Source organism: Zootoca vivipara, chromosome 6, assembly GCF_963506605.1.
Source record: "Zootoca vivipara chromosome 6, rZooViv1.1, whole genome shotgun sequence".
Taxonomy (NCBI): domain Eukaryota; kingdom Metazoa; phylum Chordata; class Lepidosauria; order Squamata; family Lacertidae; genus Zootoca; species Zootoca vivipara.
This window is the reverse complement of record NC_083281.1, coordinates 1576134-1597528: the sequence shown is the minus strand read 5'-3', so window position 1 is coordinate 1597528 and position 21395 is coordinate 1576134. Positions and strand designations below refer to the sequence as shown.

Here is a 21395-nt window from a genome sequence, read left to right as displayed (position 1 = left end):
CTCGGCCTATAGAGCGAGATGAGCACCGCAACCCCAGAGTCGTCCGCAACTGGACCTAACGGTCAGGGGTCCCTTTACCTTTACACTCCAAAGCGCAGTGCTTGACCCCCCAACTTCCAAGCATCTCCTACCATCCACCAATTTACTCTTTTCTTTATCGCATAGTAAATGCAAAAACCCCACACCGGCTTATAAGCTTGGTGTCGATATAATTTCCTAGCGCAATCTTGTAAGCATCTTAGGGCCCAATTAGTCCTCGCTAAGTTATAGGTAAACGGCGTTTCCGTGCGCTGCTCTGGTTTGCCAGAAGCGGCTTTGTCATGCTGGCCACATGACCTGGAAGCTATACGCCGGCTCCCTCGGCCAATAATGCGAGATGAGCGCGCAACCCCAGAGTCGGTCACAATTGGACCTAATGGTCAGGGGTCCCTTTACCTTTACCTTTAAGTTATCTCGGCTCAACTTTTCCTCCTCGATGTTTTCCAATTGGCACTGGTTTTTGGGAACCCCCTTTGCCCTCGCCAGCCTCCCCACCCCCCAAAACTGGCTTTGTCTGTGGAAATTTGAGAGGCAACCCCAACATCATTTTCCAACCCTAGGGATGGGACGCCTCACTTCCTGTTTCCATTTGGGAGCCGTCATGTTGGCAGCACGGACGGGAGGAGTTGCGTCTAGATGAACCTAAATCCCCTCCAACCTTTCTCCCGTGAAAATAGGGATGTCCCATTTCATAATAAAAAATGATGATGATGATGATTTTATAATTTATACCCCACCCATCTGACTCTGGGCAGCTTCCAACATATATAAAAATATAATAAAACACCGAACATTGGACGTCCCTGTTTTTACGGGAGATATGTTGGAGGGGATGGAATAGGACGTCCCTATTTTCAGGGGAGAAACGTTGGAGGGGATGGAATAGGACGTCCCCATTTTCATGGGAGAACTGTTGGAGGGGATGGAATAGGAAGTCCTTATTTTCATGGGAGAAATGTTGGAGGGGATGGGAAAGGACGTCCCTATTTTCAGGGGAGAAATGTTGGAGGGGATGGGAAAGGACGTTCGTATTTTCACTGGAGAAATGTTGGAGGGGATGGAATAGGACGTCCCTATTTTCATGGGAGAAATGTTGGAGGAGATGGAATAGGATGTCCCTATTTTCACAGGAGAAATGTTGGAGGGGATGGAATAGGACGTCCCTATTTTCAGGGAAGAAATGTTGGAGGGGATGGAATAGGATGTCCCTATTTTCACGGGAGAAACGTTGGAGGGGATGCAATAGGACGTCCCTATTTTCAGGGGAGAAATGGGGGGGTATGAGATGAACAGGTTGGGGATCTTTCAATGCACATCCTTATGCCAGTTTGGACGAAGGGGGTGGCCTTTCACGCATCACAAAGGGCCCCCAGAAAGGAGAGGCAGGTTGGCATGAACTTTGCGTCGCTTAATGCAGATGCAAATTCAGGAACAGCTGCTATCGCTTAATATGTCTCTGCATCGCTGGGGAGGCAGATGCGGACTTGGGCACAGCGACCGCCGCTGGCCGTTGGGACTGATGACGGCGGGAGGCTAGGAGCCTGCCAGCAGGTGGCAGAGGAGCTGGAAGAGGCAGGTGATGGACAGAGGAAGCGCTTGGCTGACGAGGGGAAGCACTGCTCCAAACAGACATAACATTGATTGATGTAAATCTGATGCAAATTTGTCCGGCACGCACCTTCAGAGCACCCAGCGACACCCCTGTTAGGCATGCCTCGCCCCTTGATTGCGAAGAGGATGGCTGATCACCCCGCAAGGGACCGGGGAGGCAAGTCGAATCGTAACTGCTTGTGTAAAAGCCCCCCCAGGTCTCATTTTTTGCGGCCGGGGAGAGCAGGAACCCAAGCGACCGGCACACGCCCTAAGCCCTGGCCGCTTTGGCACTTCAAATTTGGCAACGGGGGGTGTGTGTGTGGGCAGGTAGGGGAACGACAAGCCCCCTGAACCAGCAAAAGTTTGCAGTAGGGATGTGGGCGGGCTCCGCTTCCCATCAGCCTCAGAGGTGGCTGGCACGCACAATGGTCAGAGATGCTGGGGTTCCTCAGCCCAGGAAACCCCAGAACCCCACCCCCCCTAATCTAAATCCTTTCTGCCCCTGCTCCTCAGTGAGCTCACCTGTTCTGCCTACACCTGGCTGCCCCCCCCAGCCTAGCTAGAGCCGCCTCGCTGCCTTGCCCTCTTCTCTGAGCCATCTGCAGATCATTGGGACGGATCCGGCCCTCCCAGCTGGCTCTCTCGGCTTCGCTTGCTGGCCCTCACCTAAGCGAGGAAGTATCTTTTTGCAAGCGATGGTTGCTGGGGCTCTCTGGCTCTGCCAGGCGGGATGCCAGGAGGCTGACACTAGGTGGCGCCAGAGGAGCCAACTAACAGAATCATAGAGTTGGAAACGACCCCCAAGGGTCCTCTAGTCCAACCCCCCCTTGAAATGCAGGAATCTTAGCTACAGCATTCGTGGCAGGTAGCAGCCACCCGACCTCCTCCTAGTTTCTCAACAAGGGGCAACACTGAGAACGAGAGGAAATTGGCAGCCAGGGCCACCGCCTGGTCTGGTTGCAGTGAGAAGGTTGGCTGAGGACCCACCAAACATGACCGGTTGGTGGCCCCGTTTTGCTCTAACCGACCAGCCTCTCCTGTATTTTCCTACCGAACGGGTTTCGGTTGGGAATAGCCGATCAGTTCTACAGTTTTTTACAAGCTGGAGAGGTAACCGTCGAAGGATTTAGGAGGAAAAACAAATCCACACCAACACCAACAGTCTCACAGCTGTCAAGGTCCAACCATCGCGATCTCCCCAAAACTTCTCCTGGGACTCGCACAAGGCTTTCCCATGAAGCCGCAGAGAGCGGGATTGTCTCGCAGATGAAGCAGATCGCCAAGCCAAGTTTCCTGACATTTGCCCTCGGATCACAGCCGATTCCCATCACCCTGCCTTTTTCCAAACCTCATCTTTTTAAACATCGGCAGGGCAGAGTGTGTGTGTGTGAAACTGAGTTTACAGACCCCGAATCTTTCATTGGCACGAGAACTTGGCCAGTGTCATTCTCTGAGACCCCAGGAAGTGATCTTCGAAGGTCGGCGAATTTGCAGAGGTCCTCAGAACCTCTTGGAAAGTGCAAGGCTGTAGAGTCTCTTTGACCGATGTTAAATTTCCTTCCCTGGAAGGAAAGTCCATTGACGGAAATGGTGCTGGTTCGTTCTGAAGGGGGGGGGCAAATATCGAAAGACACCCGGTTTCCTTTCTTTCGTATTCGGTTGAGGGCGACTCCAAGAAACTTTGGCCACAGCGGTTTAAGGTTTCCCGATCGATTCTGCTTTGGAGCAGGGCTGGCCGGGGCAGGGGGCAGAGGCCGACACCGTCTAATAAATAACTTTTGCATCTGTTCCGTTTACGAAAAAGCAAACAAAAGACGAAACGGGACTTAGCAGGGCCATTGCTGGGTGGCCCCCGCAGCCGCCACCAACTCTTGCATTATAATATTTCCCCAGTCACTTAAAGGGAACAAAACAAAAAACCAAAATCCTCTGGGAGCGGCGGGAACTGCATGTCTTGTTAATTAAAAATTAAAAAAAAAAACCAACCACATTAAACCTAGGAGTTTGTGGAAGAGGCGGAGTCAAGGTGGGAATTATGGGGGGGAGGGAGGGAAGAGAAGGCAGTCCTGATTGGCTGTCGAGTCGAGGGGGGGCGCCTTACATCACCGAACAGCATTTGCAACGCTGTTTCTTGGCGTCGAGCTCCTGCTCTGCCTCTTTGGGGTCGGTACTGTTGGCTGCGGGCGGCTCCCCGGTTTGGTTCTCTTCCTTCTGAGGGACGGCCGCCGCCGCCGCCGCACTGCCGTTTGGAGGGGCGTGCCCCTTCCCCCTGCAATCCGCCGCCGCCTTGTTCTCGGCGTCTTCGATCACCACGAGCTCCGCCCGGATGGTGCCTTCGAGACCCAGGACCTTCTTGGTCTCGTCTTCGTCTTCCACATTCTGGTAGCCCATGAAGATCATGGTGACCGGCTGCTCCTTGCTGGGCTCGGGGCCTTGGCCGGCCGGCATCAACTTGGGGCTCTCCACAGGCTTGGCCTGCACGCCGGTGATCTCCTTCCTCGGGGTGGCCTTCTGGCTCGGGGGGTTGTTGCGGGGGTCCTTGCCCGCCTCCGAGGCTTCACTCAGGTTCACTTCGTCCGCCTTGTGGATGAGCTCGTCCACCTCGGAGGAGCTGAGCTGCTGCAAGCCGTTCTCCAGGGCCCCGTCTTCGACGCGGACCGCGTGCACCACTGCAAGAAGAGGGACAAGGGGAAATGTGGGGGTGCGAAACACAAGGGCAGTCAAGTACAACATCCCTAGAGTGGACATAGAAGGAACTTGTTTCTCCTGGGCTGGGACTAGAGGTGGGTGTGGCTTCACCTGTGCAGGTAACACAAAAGCACTGGGCAACATCTGCTTAGCCTAAGATGCTCTCTTGGCTTCCAGCTTCCAGCCAAGAGAGGATAAAGGTTCTGTCTCCCTATGGGATAGTTTCCCAAGTGTAGGTAACTTTTTCTAAGCTAAGTCTGCCTTCTGGGATCCTATTGTGAACAGGATGATATGCGAGCAAACCTTTTTATGCTTTTATAGAAGATTGTGCCGTGTCTCATCTTTTAGGAGGGAATAAAGGGGGAAATGGGACCCAGGTGGCACTGTGGTTAAACCACTGAGCCTAGGGCTTGCTGATCAGAAGGTCGGCGGTTCGAATCCCTGTGACGGGGTGAGCTCCCGTTGCTCGGTCCCAGCTCCTGCCAACCTAGCATTTCGAAAGCACATCAAAATGCAAGTAGATAAATAGGTACCGCTACAGCGGTAAGGTAAACGGCGTTTCCATGTGCTGCTCTGGTTTGCCAGAAGCGGCTTTGTCATGCTGGCCACGTGACCTGGAAGCTATACGCCGGCTCCCTCGGCGAATAATGCGAGATGAGCGCGCAACCCCAGAGTCGGTCACGACTGGACCTAATGGTCAGGGGTCCTTTTACCTTTACCTTAAAGGGGGAAATACCAGGACAGTTATTACAGAGGCTTTAGCGAGCCTGAGCGAGGCATCCGCTGTGTAACTTTTAAAAAGGGGAATGTAACTCTGCTAAATTGTGGAACTTGTTAACACAAGTTGGAATAGGATATAATCAAATACCGGTAATATATCTTCTTCTGCATCCCTGAACATTCCCACAAAAAAGGAGCCTTGAGCCCCAGGGGCAGCACAGCTGACGTGGAACCACGACCGTAGCTCAGCGGTTAAGAGCATTTCATTGGCGAGCAAAAGCCTCATGGTTCAATCCCTGGCATATATATTGCGTTGTCTACACTGCCTTGTGGCGGCAGCTCTCCAGCGTTTCACTTAAAAAAAAAAAAAAAAAAGCAAATACAACAGTACCTCGGTTCTCAAACGAACGCTTCGGAAGCCGGACGCTGAAAACCTGGAAGCAAACGGCTCTTTTTCCGAACACGCTTCGGAAGCCGAACGGCGTGTTTTTCCAGTTTTCTCAATTGGATTTAAAGGCAGCCCTTTTCAGCGCCTCAGTTTTTGGACGTTGCGGAACTTGGAACGGTCTTCCGGAACGGATGACGTTCGAGAACTGAGGTACCACTGTATTTATAAAAAAATTACAATGTTTTCCAATCTCCACGCAAATAGTTTCCGACCTCTCCTCTGCCCTTCCATAATTCCCTCTGTTTATCTGTCACTGCTGCATTTTATAGTTCATCTATATCGTTCCGCCCCTCGCCCCGCCACACACCTTGTTCTCAGTACAACTTTGACTGCTGTACTTGCTCCAGACCTGCTTTCGTTTCAACATGTTTGCAACAGGTTCTTTTTTTAAAAAAACAAAACAAAAACAAAACTACATTCCCCAATCCTCCTTGAAGGCTGTCTCGCCTCGCTCTCTAATTTCAGGCAGGAGACATTCTTGGTGCCACCCGGAGAAGGCTGGGATTGAAACAGCAATCCTGTGCATGGAAAAAACATGTGTCTTTTTTCTGATCTGTGGACCTTTCCGCTAAAAATAATAGAATCTTCCTAGAAGCCTAGAGTTGAAGGAGACCCTAAGGATCACCCAGGCCAACCCCCTGCAGTGCAGGAACCTGGAGCTGTTCCATACGTGGATCAAACCTGCAACTTTGGTGTTATCAGCCCCACGCTCTAACCAAGTAAGCTATGGTGCCTGAGTTTTTTTCCTTCCTTCTCCCCACCAACCCGTTTTCCTTTATTGCCGTGTCTCTTTACATTACAGTCCTGGGGGAAGAAGCCATGTGCTTTAAATCCTAAGGCTTGGTTTCCAGACCCTCGATCATCTGGGTCCCCCTCCTCTGCATATGATGAAAATAGGGACATTGTAAGGAAAGGGGGGGACATTCCAGGATCCAAATCAGAAACTGGGCTATCCAAGGCTATCCTTATGTTCTTAGATTTCAGGCATAGCGGCTGTGCTCTAAGTGGGGCTCCCTTTGAAGGTGACTCGGAAACTGCAACTAATCCAGAATGCGGCAGCTAGATCGGGGACTGGGAGCAGCCACCGAGACCACATTACTCCAGTCCTGAAAGACCTGCATTGGCTCCTGGGACTTTTCTGGGCACAATTCAAAGTGCTGGTGCTGACCTTGAAAGCCCTAAATGGTCCAGTATCCCTGAAGGAGCGTCTCCACCCCCATCATCCAGCCCGGACACTGAGGTCCAGCTCCGAGGGCCTTCTGGCGGTTCCCTCCCTGCGAGAAGTGAGGTTGCAGGGAACCAGGCAGAGGGCCTTCTCAGTGGTGGCGCCTGCCCTGTGGAACGCCTTCCCATCAGATGTCAAGGAAACTACCTGACTTTTAGAAGACATCTGAAGGCAGCCCTGTTTAGGGAAGTTTCTAATGTTTGGTGTTGTGTTTCTAATATCCTGTTGGAAGCCGCCCAGAGTGGCTGGGGAAACCTAGCCAGATGGGCGGGGTTTAAATATATTATTATTATTATTATTATTACCTCTGCAAGGACCATCAGAAGCTGCAATCTTTCCCTCACTTACCTTGGAATAAACCCATTGACTTCTCTGGATTCAAAGAACCATAGAATCATACAGTTGGGAGGGACCCTCAGCGGTCATCTAGTCCAACCCTCTGAAATGCAGGAATCTCAACTAAAGCATCCATGACGGGGAGCCATCCAACCTCTGCTTAAAAGCTTCCGATGAGGTCTGATTGCCTGGCAAGGCTTCCAAGTGCAGGGATGGGAAACCCCCGCCCCTCCGGATGTTGAGAGGCTCCAACTCCCAGTGGCCAGCATGGCCAATGGTCACAGGCGATGGGCGTCAGAGCCTTGCATCATCCAGAGGCTCTCAGGATCCCCTTTTCTGCATTACATACGGGGCACATGAGATATTCAAGAACAGCTTTATTTAAAAGATGTTTTCCCTCCTGAGAACCTGCAGGAATCCCTGGAGGGTTTATGCCGCCAAGGGGACCTATTTATTTCATTTCATTTTAAATAGTTTCTATGCTGCGTTGCATTTTGGGGTTGGAGGGGAGGCCCCTCTCCGTGGCTTGCAGCCGAACGTACGTCGCATGATGCTGAAATGAGACACCACCAAAAGGAAATCTAATACAGAGTCTCCTTGCTGCTGCCCTGAAAGCAAAATGACCACCGTCCATTCTCATCCACCCTGACCACTGGTCTTGCTAGCTAGGGACAATGGGAGTTGTAGGCAAAGGCAAGTTTGGGAGACTCCGATCTAGGGCCTTGGGATCCGGCTGTCAGAAACAGCATCCCGGGCATCGCCGAAACGTCCGGGAGAAATTTAGGGAAATTTGGCAACCCATGTTGGAAGTGTAGATTTCAGAGATTTTTTGTGTGCGCGCGCATGCACGCACACACACACACACACACACACACACAAGCTTTGGGCAAAACTACAAAAAGAAGCTTGACCACTTCGCCCAAAAAAAGTCGACCACTTTTGTGTCCAGATTTTTGCTTTCTGAAACATGGCAACCCTACCCAACAGCAACGGCATCGAGCTACAGGTGAAACTCGGAAAATTAGAATGTCGTCGAAAAGTGCATTTATTTCAGTAATGCAACTTAAAAGGTGAAACCAATATATGAGATAGATGCATGACACGCAAAGCAAGATGTGTCAAGCCTTTATTTGTTGTAATTGTAATTATTTGTCATTAGGTGGGTCAATTATAAATGGAATGTAATGAATGAAATGTAACAGCGATGTTTATTTTTGAAGTAAAATAAAAAAATTCCTTCAGTAGCACCTTAAAGACCAACTAAGTTTTTATTTTGGTATGAGCTTTCGTGTGCATGCACACTTCTTCAGATACAGTGAAATGGAAGTTTCCAGGCACTTATGTAGAGAAGGGGTGGGGAGGGGTGGGGATGGGGAGGGGGGATCACTCAGAAGGGTGGTGGAAATGGGTGATTGACTGACTGGTAGCTGTTGATGACCGCAAACGACTGCAAATGGTTTTGCATTTTTGAATTATTGTAACTAATTGTTTTATTAATGCAGAATTTCCAAAAGAAAGCATTTGTAAAAATAAAAATAAAAAATAAAAATAGTAAGTCGCATTACTAAAATAAATGCACTTTTTGATGATATTCTAATTTCCCAAGTTTCACCTGTATAATTCCCATGCCAAAGGAAGTAAATGGCGGAGGAGCTGGCGTATGAAGCCCTTCCTATCACTTTGAATTGTTGTAACTAATTGTTTTATTACTGTAGAATTTCCAAAAGAAAGCATTTGTAAGAATTAAAAGAAAAATAAAATAATAATAAGTTGCATTACTGAAATAAATGGCACTTTTTGACAATATTCTAATTTTCCGCAAGGGTCATCCAGCCGAACCCCCTTGGAATGCAGGAATCACGGGGACTAGCGCCGCGATTAAAACCCTTCTCGCATCCTTCCACGATTTCAGTAGCCCTAATCGGCAGAATCAGCTCCCAGGTGCCGGGGCGCCTTCTCCTCGCCGTCTTGCAGACTCTGCCCCCCCGCCGGGCGCGTACCTTTCATCTCGTCCTCGTACACCTTGACCCCCTGAACCGAGCGGTCCTTGGGCAGCCTGGTGGTGCTGGACAGGACCTTGGTCTCGCCTGTGTGTTTGTCCTTCTCCACCGTGATCTCCACGGAGTACATAGCTGGGAGGCAAACAGGAGAGTGAAGCCCGGCCCTGCCGCGCCGGCGGCTCCCTGCCCCGACTCCCGCGGGGAAGCAAGGCGTGCGTCGCACGAGCAAGGCGTGAGGCCGCGAAGCGGGTGCGGGGGTGGGCGGGCAGGTGGCAAGCTCCAGAATGCAAGGGGTGCGGTTAGAAAGCAGCACGCAGGATCCAAAAGGGAGTCTCTCGTCTACAGGGCTGAGCGCAGCCTGCGGAAAGCAGCTCCTCCCTGCCTCGTTGTGTCCCCACCCCGTGTGGGTTAATTCCCATTGGTGCCGGCTGGGCTTTACCTGTTGGACTGCACCTAGCGAGGAAGTATATATACAGTGGTACCCAGGTTCCCAAACACCGAAACCCCGGAAGTAAGTGTTTCAGTTTTCGAACGTTTTTTGGAAGCCGAATGTCCGACGCTGCTGTCGGCTATTGTTTCCGGGTTGCCTGCACCCATCAGTAGCCGCGCCTTGGTTTCTGAACATTTCGGAAGTCGAATGGACTTCCGGAAAAGATTAAGTTCGGCGCTTTTCTTTTTGCTCTTTATTTTGCGATTTTGTTTTTTGAGGCTTTTTCGGTTCACTTGCTTTTGCCACTGTGTGTGGAACCTAGTTCAGCTACGGATTGATTGATTGTGCGACTGCGGAAATGGATAAAAGCTCCCCATCCAAACAGTGACCGTCATCAGTGCAGGTCAAGGGAAAAAAATGTAATTTTAATTTTTATCATCTACAATACTGTCTTCTTTATTTTATAGTACAGTACATTGATTCTCACTGGAAGGACAGATCCTGAAGCTGAGGCTCCAAGACTTTGGCCACCTCATGAGAAGAGAAGACTTCCTGGAAAAGACCCTGGTGTTGGGAAAGATGGGGAGGGCACAAGGAGAAGGGGACGACAGAGGACGAGATGGTTGGACAGTGTTCTCGAAGCTACGAACATGAGTCTGACCAAACTGCGGGAGGCAGTGCAAGACAGGAGGGCCTGGCGTGCTATGGTCCATGGGGTCACGAAGAGTCGGACATGACTAAACGACTAAACAACAACAACAACATTGCTTTCGTTTTATGGCTCAATGGTCTCATTAGATAGTAAAATTCATGTTCAATTGCTGTCTTAGGGGTTGTTTTTAAAAGTATGGAACGGATTAATCCATTTTGCCTTACTTCCACGGGAAAGCGCGCCTTGGTTTTGGAATGCTTTGGTTTTGGAATGGACTTCCAGAACGGATTAAGTTTGAAAACCAAGGTACCACTGTATATATATTTGCCATCGGCGAGGAGCCCGACAGCAGGTGCCGCCAGAGTGATTCTAGCTTTGCCCCCCCCCATCTTCCCAGCTCAGTTCTGCAAGAGGAAACTCTGAGACCGAAGGGAAGGGGGCTGCCAGTCAGAGTCCCGCCCTGGGCTAGTTGTTGCGTTCAAGATGGCAGGCAGCTGGGGGACAGGCTGAGCTCCCTAGCAGACCAGCCACCTGTAATATGTTTTTAAATAAGTTTTAAAATATAGTGGGGTTTGGAAGTTGGGTCTGCCTTCCCTAGGACAGAGAATATCAAGAAGGAAAGGAGGGAACCGAAAGAAGTGTCGCCGGGAGATTGCACCAGGTACGGAAGTGACGAAGAACCCAGGACGGACGACGCGCCACTGCCTGCACATGTTCCATCTGCCTGAAGTTCATGCGCATGGCTCCCCCCAAAGCATGCTGGGAACTGTAGTCTGCCAAGGGTGCTGGCAATGGGAGCCGTCAAGAGGGGTAAACTTCAGTTTCCAAAATGCTTTGTGGGGAAGGCCGAGTGCTTTATATGTAGTGGGGGGGGGGTTTCCCTCCTCCTGCCCCGGTCCATTTTCCTTTTGTGCCGTGGCTTCTTAGTCTGGAAGGCAGGGTTCCTTGCAAGGGGGGCAGAAATGAATGGCGTCATGCACAAGAGAAAGGCAAGATGTTCAAAGTGTTGGCGCTGACCTTTAAAGCCCTAAACGGCCTCGGCCAAGTATACCTGAAGGAGCGTCTCCACTCCCATCGTTCAGCCCGGACACCGAGAAGTGAGGTTGCAGGGAACCAGGCAGAGGGCCTTCTTGGTGGTGGCGCCCTCCCATCAGATGTCAAGGAAATAAACAGCTCTCTGACTTTTAGAAGACATCTGAAGGCAGCCCTGTTTAGGGAAACCCAGTACTGTATAAATGATAAAATTACATTACAGAGAATCAGGCAGAGGGCTTTCTTGGGAGTCTGTTAGAAATTATCTGGGGCAAAAAAAAACCCCACAGCAAATGTTAAAGTTGTTTATGTTATGTGACAACAACAGCCAGGGTTTTCTATGTGCGGAAATGGAAGAAACCGGTTTCTCCAAACCACGAAGAACAGTTAAGTCAGATAACTGGCGGAATTAAGATAATCCAATGATGAGCGGAAAAACGGAGGCCTTTTTTTGGACTATTTAAAGAAATGTTGCAGGGTGATGAATTCGCCAGCAGGATCCGAGCAACGAGAGACGGAAAGAATTAGCTTATAATATTGTGGCTATGAAGAGATAAGATGGAAGACAGAAGGGGTGTGAAAGAAGAACTTTGTGGAAAACCGGGGGGGGGGGGGGGGAGTTGTCAATAATAAGAGAAAAAAGGAAATCGTGTTTTGACTGTACATGTTAAAAATGTTGAAACTTTTAATGTTTTTCAATATTTTGTGGTGTTGCTGTTAATTGAATTTATATACCGCCTTGGGGTGGTTCACAGAATTTATATATGTCAGAAGCTGCCCAGCGTCAGATGGATGGGGTATAAATAAGATAATTATCATCACCGCCATAATCATGATGGACTCATCACTATTCACTAGTTTCACTATTAACTAATCACTATTTTCATTGGAGAAATGTTTCACTATTCACTAATCACTATTTTTATTGGACAAATGTTTCACTAATCACTATTTTCATTGGAGAAATGTTGGGGGGTATGAATAATAATAATAATCGAGCCCCAAAACAGCTGGGCACCAACATATATGTCTTAATACTTGTGCTAAAACGTGCAATGCGGGGCCAGAATGTTATTCCTGTTCTTTACGATACCTGATCTTTACGAAGCAAATTGCATTTGCGCCGAACGGGGTTATATAAATGACATTTCAGCCCGCGGCATGGAAACCAATCGAGCCGAGCCCCTTGCTGAGAGGGCTTTTTGATTTCTATTTTTTTTGGCTCGTGACAACTCTGCTGTGGTTAATGGGCAACAGTCCTCTTTGGGGAGGGGGGGTGTCAACTGCTTTTAGGATGCTTCGACCTTGCGGAAGGTCTTCTCTGACCTTTGAAACCGGTGGCAATTCAGGAAGGCAAAGCTGCTTCCCAGGAAGGAGTGAGTGAGGGATGAACCAGCCAATTTCATTTCCTACCCGTTCTGTTACCCCCACCCCCCACCCCACCCATGGTCTGCATGCCAGAGCTCCAGGGCTGGCCTGAAGTTTCTGGGTTTGCCTGCCCCCCCTCCAGGCGGCTAGTGAGGAGCTCAAGGCTCAAGGTGAGTGAGGATGCTTTCAACCCTCATCTTCATTTATATATTAAGAGGACTGTGAATGCCGCTTGCAAAATTCACTCCAGTAGGAGCTGCCTGCAAATGATAGCCTATACCTTCCAACATAGAGAAAATAGGGACATCCTATTTCATCCCCTCCAACATTTCTCCCATGAAAATAGGGACGTCCTATTCCATCCCCTCCAACATTTCTCCCGTGAAAATAGGGATGTCCTATTCCATCCCCTCCAACATTTCTCCCGTGAAAAGAGGGATGTCCTATTCCATCCCCTCCAACGCTTCTCCCGTGAAAATAGGGACGTCCTTTTCCATCCCCACCAACATTTCTCCCATGAAAATAGGGAGGTCCTATTCCATCCCCTCCAACGTTTCTCCCATGAAAATAGGGAGGTCCTATTCCATCCCCTCCAACATTTCTCCTCTGAAAATAGGGACGTCCTATTCCATCCCCTCCAACATTTCTCCCGTGAAAATAGGGATGTCCTATTCCATCCCCTCCAACATTTCTCCCATGAAAATAGGGACATCCTATTCCATCCCCTCCAACATTTCTCCTCTGAAAATAGGGACGTCCTATTCCATCCCCTCCAACATTTCTCCCATACTCTCTACTCAGAGTAGACACCCAGCATGATGTACTTCGTCTCATTTATATAAACAGGTCTACTCTAGGTAGGGTACAACTCCACGCCTTGAGTCGGTAAATTCTAGGTGAAATCCATTCTTCAACTCTTTATCTATTCAAAACAAAACAAAACCATTAAGTTCTGCAGTCGGAATTAAAGAAGGCAGATCTATTTCTCCGAAGCTGCCAATTAAACCTCGGCGTTAGAATATCACCCAGTGCATCTCGTCTCCCTTAATGTCATTTCCTGTAACCCAGAATGTGTTAGCGCTTATCTAACTCTTCCCCCTCGGCGAGGCTGAAATAACGCAAATTGATTTTATCTGGAGCTTCCAATTGGGGTTTTTGCAGCCGGAGCGAAACGCTTGCAAATATGTTTGTTTAATTAATTCATTTTTAAAACCCCAATTATTTCCCGCAATTAGAACAAATGCAAATCTATTTATTCAAGAAATTCCAATTAGATCCTACGATTAGCACTTCCCCATTGGTTTGTTTGTTTGGAGAGAGCGAGAGGAGAAATTGTTCAAACTGAACATCTCGGAAGGCTACGTTCCAGTCTCCCCTTTGCCATGCCAAACGTCACCCCCACCCCCCAAAAACCCCACGGTGACGGCAGTGAAGAAAAAGCACTCTGCGCTTGCTCAGAGGCACTGCTGCTCACATGTTTGGTTCAAGCACAGAGGGAAGAGCTATTTTGCAAGATCTGGGCCGGGTGGAATGGGAACGGAAACTGCAAGACTGGAGCAAATGAGGAACCTTTTGGGGAGGCGGTGGCAGATCCAAAAGCCATCAAAATAACACAACGGATGCTTCAGGTGACTCCCCCAAATTCAGCTGAAAACGCAACAGCTATTTCAATTGCTCTGGTTCGATTTACTCAGCGCAAACAGCCGAAAAAAGCCTGTGAATTTGGATAACGGTTCTGATATGCAATGAGGGTGGAATATTTTCGATCGCAACTGGAGAGAGAGAGTGAGAGAGAGATTTGCACAGGGAAGTTTTTAATGTTTAATGTTTTTATAATGGTTTCGTGTATGCTGGAAGCTGCCCAAAGTGTGCCAGGTTCAAATAAAAAAAAAAAGAGAGAGAGAGAGAGAGAGAGAGAGAACACTAGCCTGGAAGCAAGCAGGAGGGGGAAATGGACACAGCAATTCTCGAGTGCAGGATTCGGTCTTGAGTTCAAGCATGGCGCTCTCTAACCCAGGGCCGGATTTAGGTTTGATGAGGCCCTAAACTCCTGAAGGTAATGGGTATATGTCCAGCTGCCCTTTGTCAACAACAAATGGTCACTGTTTTTTTTTGTGTTGAATATATGCTATATGGTCATTGATGGACCTCATAGGTATCTAAAGCCACTTGCCCATGTTGCCCTGCAACCAGTCCATGCAGAATGGAGGCACCCTATATATAGAAAGGAGCAAAAACCAGTGATATTTTAGGGAGCAGGCTAGCAGGCGGGGCCCATGACTTAAGTCACAGGAGCGGACACAACACAAAACACTGTTGCTGGATGTAGGTTTTATTTTATTTGTTTTTTATTTTGTATTTTGGAAATGTACATCCAGTTGCTGTTTTTCCCTTTAAAAAATTTTTGGGGCCCCAAAGAAAGTGGGGCCCTAAGCTAGAGCTGGTTTAGCTTATACGTAAATCCAACATTGGCATAGATCGATCGATCGATCGATCGATCGATAGATGATAGATAGATTATAATTTGGAAATGTATTTTTTTTCCTTTAATTTTTTTGGGGGGCCCCCAAGAGAGTGGGGCCCTAAGCTACAGCTTGTTGAGCTTCTACGTAAATCCACCACTGCTCTAACCCATCAATTAAGCCATGTGGGGTTCGCCCCCCCCAAAAGGAGGCGGTTCCCCCGAGATAGTTAGGCCACCCCACCCGACTCCCAGCGGAAGCAGGCGGAAGCAGCATGCTGCTACAGTCAGGCAGAGGGGCTTGCCGTTGTCCCCTGGCCGCCCCATTTTTTTGGGGGGGGCAAGAGCTTAAAGGATTAATGCACCCATAAGAGCAAGAAGCCACGATCCGACGTACCTGCCTTCATCATCCCACCGCCTTCCACCACTTTTACAGGGCTGTTTGAGGCTCTGTTCTCCACTTGGGGGGCAAGAAGGAGGAGGAGGAGAAGGGTTGGGGGGGGAGGAGGGAGTTAGAATCATAGAATCACAGAACTGTCGAGTAGGAAGGGACCCCCGGGGGTCATCCAGTCCAACTCCCTTGCGAGGCTGCCGTGCCACTCAGTAATAATAATAATAATAATAATAATAATAATAATAATAATAATAATAATTTATTATTTATACCCCGCCCATCTGGCCGGGTTCCCCCAGCCACTCTGGGCGGCTTCCAAAAAAACAGAAATTCTAAAATACAGAAATCCATCAAACACTCAGGGATTCGAATCCGCAACCTCGGCGTTACCAGCACCAAACTCTGCTCCCTGCTCCAATGTTATAGCTCATTTTCAAACCGCCCCCCCCCCAGAAGCGCCGCTCGGGTTGCGGACTCTTCAGGGTGCGAACAGCACCCCGGAATGGATCAGGTCCGCAACCCGAGGTACCACTGTATTGAGGTTCTACGAAAGAGAGTTGTTCCAGAGCTGGGGAAGAGGTATCCTGCCGGTACTGGGATATTGCAACAGGACCTAGCCCCGTCACACGTCGGAAGTGGGGAAGGAATTCAAGGCAGATCAGCAAATACTCGGTTGGCCAGGGAATTCCCCAGATGTCAATCCCATGGAGAATTTGTGGGCCATATGCAAAAGTCCAGGTGGCGCTGTGGTTAAACCACTGAGCCTAGGGCTTGCTGATCAGAAGGTCAGCGGTTCGAATCCCTGTGACGGGGTGAGCTCCCGTTGCTCGGTCCCAGTTCCTGCCAACCTAGCAGTTCGAAAGCACATCAAAATGCAAGTAGATAAATAGGAACCGCTACAGCGGGAAGGTAAACGGCGTTTCCATGTGCTGCTCTGGTTCTCCAGAAGCAGCTTTGTCATGCTGGCCACATGACCTGGAAGCTATACGCCGGCTCCCTCGGCCAATAATGCGAGATGAGCGTGCAACCCCAGAGTCGGTCACGACTGGACCTAATGGTCAGAGGTCCCTTTACCTTTTATGCAAAAGTCGCCTCCTTGCTGCGGACTGTACGACTATGGAAACCCAGCCAGATGGGTGGGGTATGAATAATAAATTATTATCATTATCATTATTATCATTATCATTATTATGGAGAAGCACCTTTAGGCGCTGATTCGAGCGTGGTACAGGGATCCGAAAATCAACAGGGACTGTTCAAAACTAGTTAGACTCCATGCCAGACGGTGTTCAAATGCTGCTTAAAAAGAGGGGAGGTCAAATGTGTGATGAACATACGCTTATGTGAGTTTTGTACATGTACATGTCAATTTTGTACAATAAACTACTGTGCTAAATTCATGGTTTGTTTCAATTAGTTTGCACAAGGGTGTAGATGCAAACAAACAAACAATGGTACCTACCTTTGGCTGAGCCTAGGGGAGTCTGTGGAAAAAGAGAGCAGACATTAAGAGGAGGATATATAGATATAGATATAGATAGATAAAATCAGTCCGTTTTATTGCACATAGCCAAGGGCTGCCGCAATGTACACACAGAATCATTCAACAATTAAAAGGAAACATGCTAGATTGATACAAAGAACTTGAAACATTTATATTATCAAAGCATCACCTACTCTAACAGAAATACCTTAATATACAGGTTATATTGAATATATCAAAGTTTAAACACGGGAGCCAGACCAGCTCCCTCTGCTGAATTTGAGGCGGCCTAGGTCACACAACCCTGTGAGGTGGGCCAGGCTGAGATTTTTTTATATATAAACAGATTTGTACCTGCCCCAGCCACTCAGGGTGGCTTCCAACACACATACCATGTTTCTCCTCAAATAAGACACGTCTTATATTTATTTTTCCGCCAAAAAAACACACCACGGCTTATTTTCAGGGGGTGTCTTATTATTATTATTATTTTAAGCTTCTTTACTTTTTACCGGTATTAAGCTTTCAGAGAGTTTTGCTGGGTCGGGGCTCGGCGCGGCGCACACTGCTGCCTTTGCCGGGTCCCGCTCAGTCCTACAGAATAACGGAAGAGCAATCTGAAATTGACAGGAAAGGATTTCCAGCTCCCAATTGTGTTACCGTAGAACTAGGGAGAGATGTGATTTGGCTCCCCCCGCTTTTACTATTCTGCATGCTGTGTTTATTATAAGCCACCTTGTAGCGATATTTACTCCAAAAAGCTACTTGAAATATATATATATATATTCAACTGGACAAATTGTAATTCTGAAATGACAGGTGGCGGTGATGGGGGGAGTAACCAGCTGTGGGTTTGGGGGTGTAAGGACTCAGCATTAATCTCGGGAGTCAGGATCCCCCCCTCGCACTCGGCTCCGATGGGTGGACCTCAGGAGTCCTGTCGGGAAGGAAGCAGAGCAGGTCCCGCTACTACCCTGGGAGGCTCAGCCCGCCGCTGCCGCAGCCGACGTCACAGGTGCCCCTGGAATCGCCGCAGCCGAGGCTCTGGCCAACGCAGCTCCTCCATGCCAAGGGGCTCCCACGGGGCCTACGCTCCCCGCCGCCGAGGTAGCGTGGCCCGGCCTAGGCCTCACCTTGTCCTCCCAGGCGGAGTCGCTCCGCAGCGCTTTGCCCCACAGCGAGCCCTTCAAGGCGCCGCCGCCGCTGGCCACCAGGTGCTGCTGCGGGTACGACGTCGGCTCCTCCTTCCACCGGCCGCCGCTCATCGTCCTCTTCCGCCGCCGCCGCCTCCCTCCCCGCCGGGCCGCCGCTGGGTCGGGGCTCGAGCGGGAGCCGGCAAGGACAGCAGCGCGCGCTGCGTCGAGCCCCGACTGAGCGGGACCCGGCAAAGACAGCAGCGTGCGCCATGCCGAGTCCCGACCCAGCGGGACCCGGGAGAGACAGCAGCGCGCCGCGCGCCAAGTCCCAACCCAGTCGGGGCTCGGCGAGGCGCGCACTGCAGAAGCCCAATGCAGACCTGCTCCCACCACTAACAATACGGTACCCCAACACGTCTTATTTTTGGGGGATGTCTTATATTTTTTTGCCTTTAGAAAATCGTGCCATGGCTTATTTTATAGGCACGTCTTATTTTAGGAGAAACACGGTAGTACGGTAGCTGTAGTACTATGCTCCCTGCTCCTGCCCACCTAGCAGTTTGAAAGCACGTCAAAGTGCAAGTAGATAAATAGGTACCTCTCCGGCGGGAAGGTAAACGGCGTTTCCATGTGCTGCTCTGGTTCGCCAGAAGCGGCTTTGTCATGCTGGCCACATGACCTGGAAGCTGTACGCCGGCTCCCTCGGCCAGTAAAGCGAGATGAGCGCCGCAACCCCAGAGTCGGTCACGACTGGACCTAATGGTCAGGGGTCCCTTTACCTATATACCTGCCCCAGCCCCTCTGGGCGGCTTCCAACACTAACACTAACAGCAACAACAACAACAACAACAACAACAACAACAACAACAACAACAACAACAACATTCTCAGGCTGAGAGAGAAAGAGAGCGGGGGGGGGAGAGAAGGACTGCTTCTTACCTTCGGTGTGCGGGGGGCCTTGTCGTCCTTGCCCACCCCCCGCATCTCCTCAGCCATATTTTCTTTGGTGGACGATGCCGAGATCCCGTTTTCAAGTTGCTCCAGCTCCTTCTCCAACCTGGAAGAGGGAAACGGCATTAGGGTTTTGTTTTTTATCTTATATTTTGGAGATGTACATCCAGTCCCCCCCCCTTAGAGAGTGGGGCCCTAAGCTATAGAATGTTTAGCTTATATGTTTAGCTTTTATGTAAATACGCAAAGCCTATTCCAAAAGAGGGCCTGTGGGATCAGGCCAGTAGCCCGCCTCGTCCGGCAACCTGGTACCCAGAAGCATTTGCTGCCTCCAACCACCATCGTAGAACCCAGGGGTTGTTTAGTTCTAGTCAAACCGTTTTGCCCAACCTGGGGCTCAAATCCATAGCCCCGAGGCAGAGAGTAGTAGCTATGGATACCCTCCTCCTCCTCCTCCTCCTCCTCCTCCTCCTCCTCCATGAATTTCCCAATCCTCTTTCGACGCAGTCCGAACGGACGCTCAACCCTGCTTCCTGTGGCAGTGAGTTCCACAGTTAACTCTGCGAATAAGTCCTTCCTTCCATCTGCCCCGAATCTCCCAGGGTTCACAGAAGCAGGGACCATCTTTCCTTGGAGGCTGTGCATAATCTGACCAGCTTCCAATGCGTCTACTCTTAACTCCGCCACGGATGCTTTGGCTGAGATTCCTGTATCGCAAGGCTTGGACTAGAGGACTCTCTGGGAGGGAGGGGAGAGTCATTTTGGACTCCCAGCTGTCCATGGAGGCGCAGGTCAATTCTGTGTCCGGGGCGGCTCTCTACCAGCTCCATCTGGTCTGCAGGATGAGACCCTCCCTGCCTGCAGACTGTCTGGCCAGAGTGGTGCATGCTCTGGTTATCTCCCGCTTGGACTACTGCAATGCGTTCTATGTGGGGCTGCCTTGGAAGGTGACCCAGAAACTGCAACTAATCCAGAATGCGGCAGCTAGACTGGGGACTGGGAGCGGCCACAGAGACCATATAACACCGGTCCTGAAAGACCTACATTGGCTCCCAGGATGTTTATGAGCACAATTCAAAGTGTTGGTACTGACCCTGAAAGCCCTAAACAGCCTCAGCCCGGTATCCCTGAAGGAGCATCTCCACCCCGGACACTGGGGTCCATCTCCCAAGGGCCTTCCGGCAGTTCCCTCCCTGTGAGAAGTGAAGCTACAGGGAACCAGGCAGAGGGCCTTCTCGGTGGTGGTGCCCGCCCTGTGGAACACCCTCCCATCAGATGTCAAGGAGACAAACAACTATCTGACTTTTAGAAGACATCTGAAGGCAGCCCTGTTTAGGGAAATTTTAAATGTTTGATTCTATTTTTAATCTTCTGTTAGAACCGCCCAGAGTGGCTGGGGAAACCCAGCCAGATGGGTGGGGTACAAATATTATTATTATTAATATTATTATATTTTATGATTCCACGAACTTGCCTTTCCTCCAAACCGAAAAGGAACCTTTGCAGAGATTCGCTTCTGGCCGCAATGACCACCAGGCTCGTTTTATCCCCGTGCAAACTTTGAAAAGACTCAACAAAGGGATTGTCTCGCACGGGAGACCTGGAGGCAGGAGGCGAGGAACAGCTACTGGCTGTCTCTTCAGAAAGCAGAGATGGCTTGTGAATCCGCTGCCTGCCAGGATCCCTTTCTGTGATCTGAGCAGGAGAAGGTGGGAAGAGACCGGCTCCAGAGGGAGGGGAGGGGAGGGGTTGCTCATCCTTGGAAAGAGACTGTTTCCTGGGTTTACATAACCTCTCCAAACCTTTCCCTTTCTTTTGGCCTCCTGAAATGCGGACCGAGGTTAGGCCCTTGCCAAAGGAAGAGGTGCAGCCTGGAACAGAGACACGGACGTCTTGCCAGTGACGCTCTGTTCTCAAGGAGAGGCAATTTCCCCCAGAGGAGTCTGCCGTACGAAACACAGCGGCCGGCATATGTGTGTCTTCCTAGGGCAATGCATCTCCTGTGACTACTAAAGGCAGCAAACGGGTCTCTCTCTCTCTCTCTGCCTTCCCTTTGCTTTATAAACTCTGCAGCTTGGAATGAACTCATCCGGATAAATCATCATCATCATAATCTGCCATTCGAAATGATCCAACTCCCTGTTATAGGAATTCTAAGGTCTTATATATATATACAGTGGTGCCTCGCTAGACGAAATTAATTCATTCCACGGGTCTTTTCTTATAGCGAAAAATTCATCTAGCGAATCCCATAGGAATGCATTGAACTTTTTTTGATTTTTTTTTTGGCCCATAGGAACGCATTAATTGAATTTCAATGCATTCCTATGGGAAACCGCGATTCGCTAGACGAATTTTTCGTAAAACGCATTCGTCTAGCGAGGCAAGCTCCGCTCGAAAAATCATTTCGTTGAGCGGAAATTTCGCTAAGCGGGGCAT

At 49.7% G+C, this 21395-nt stretch overlaps 1 protein-coding gene across 3 annotated transcripts in view; it reads right to left on the bottom strand.

Annotated features, from left to right (window-relative positions):
• Nucleotides 1-1054: 1054 nt before the first annotated feature.
• PALM (paralemmin) overlaps nt 1055-21395 on the bottom strand; it is a 61582-nt gene continuing 41241 nt past the window's right edge. Inside the window, exons 5-9 of one of the 3 annotated variants that reach the window (XM_035119796.2) lie at nt 18945-19062; nt 16849-16870; nt 15390-15452; nt 9050-9181; nt 1056-4301 (exon numbers count right to left, since the gene is read on the bottom strand). In XM_035119796.2, coding sequence (XP_034975687.2) covers nt 3730-4301; nt 9050-9181; nt 15390-15452; nt 16849-16870; nt 18945-19062 — 907 coding nt within the window. In that variant the 3' untranslated portion in view covers nt 1056-3729. Of the gene's footprint in view, nt 4302-9049; nt 9182-15389; nt 15453-16848; nt 16871-18944; nt 19063-21395 lie in introns of all 3 variants that reach the window. The other 2 variants (XM_060275293.1, XM_035119797.2) reach the window with 2 other exon arrangements.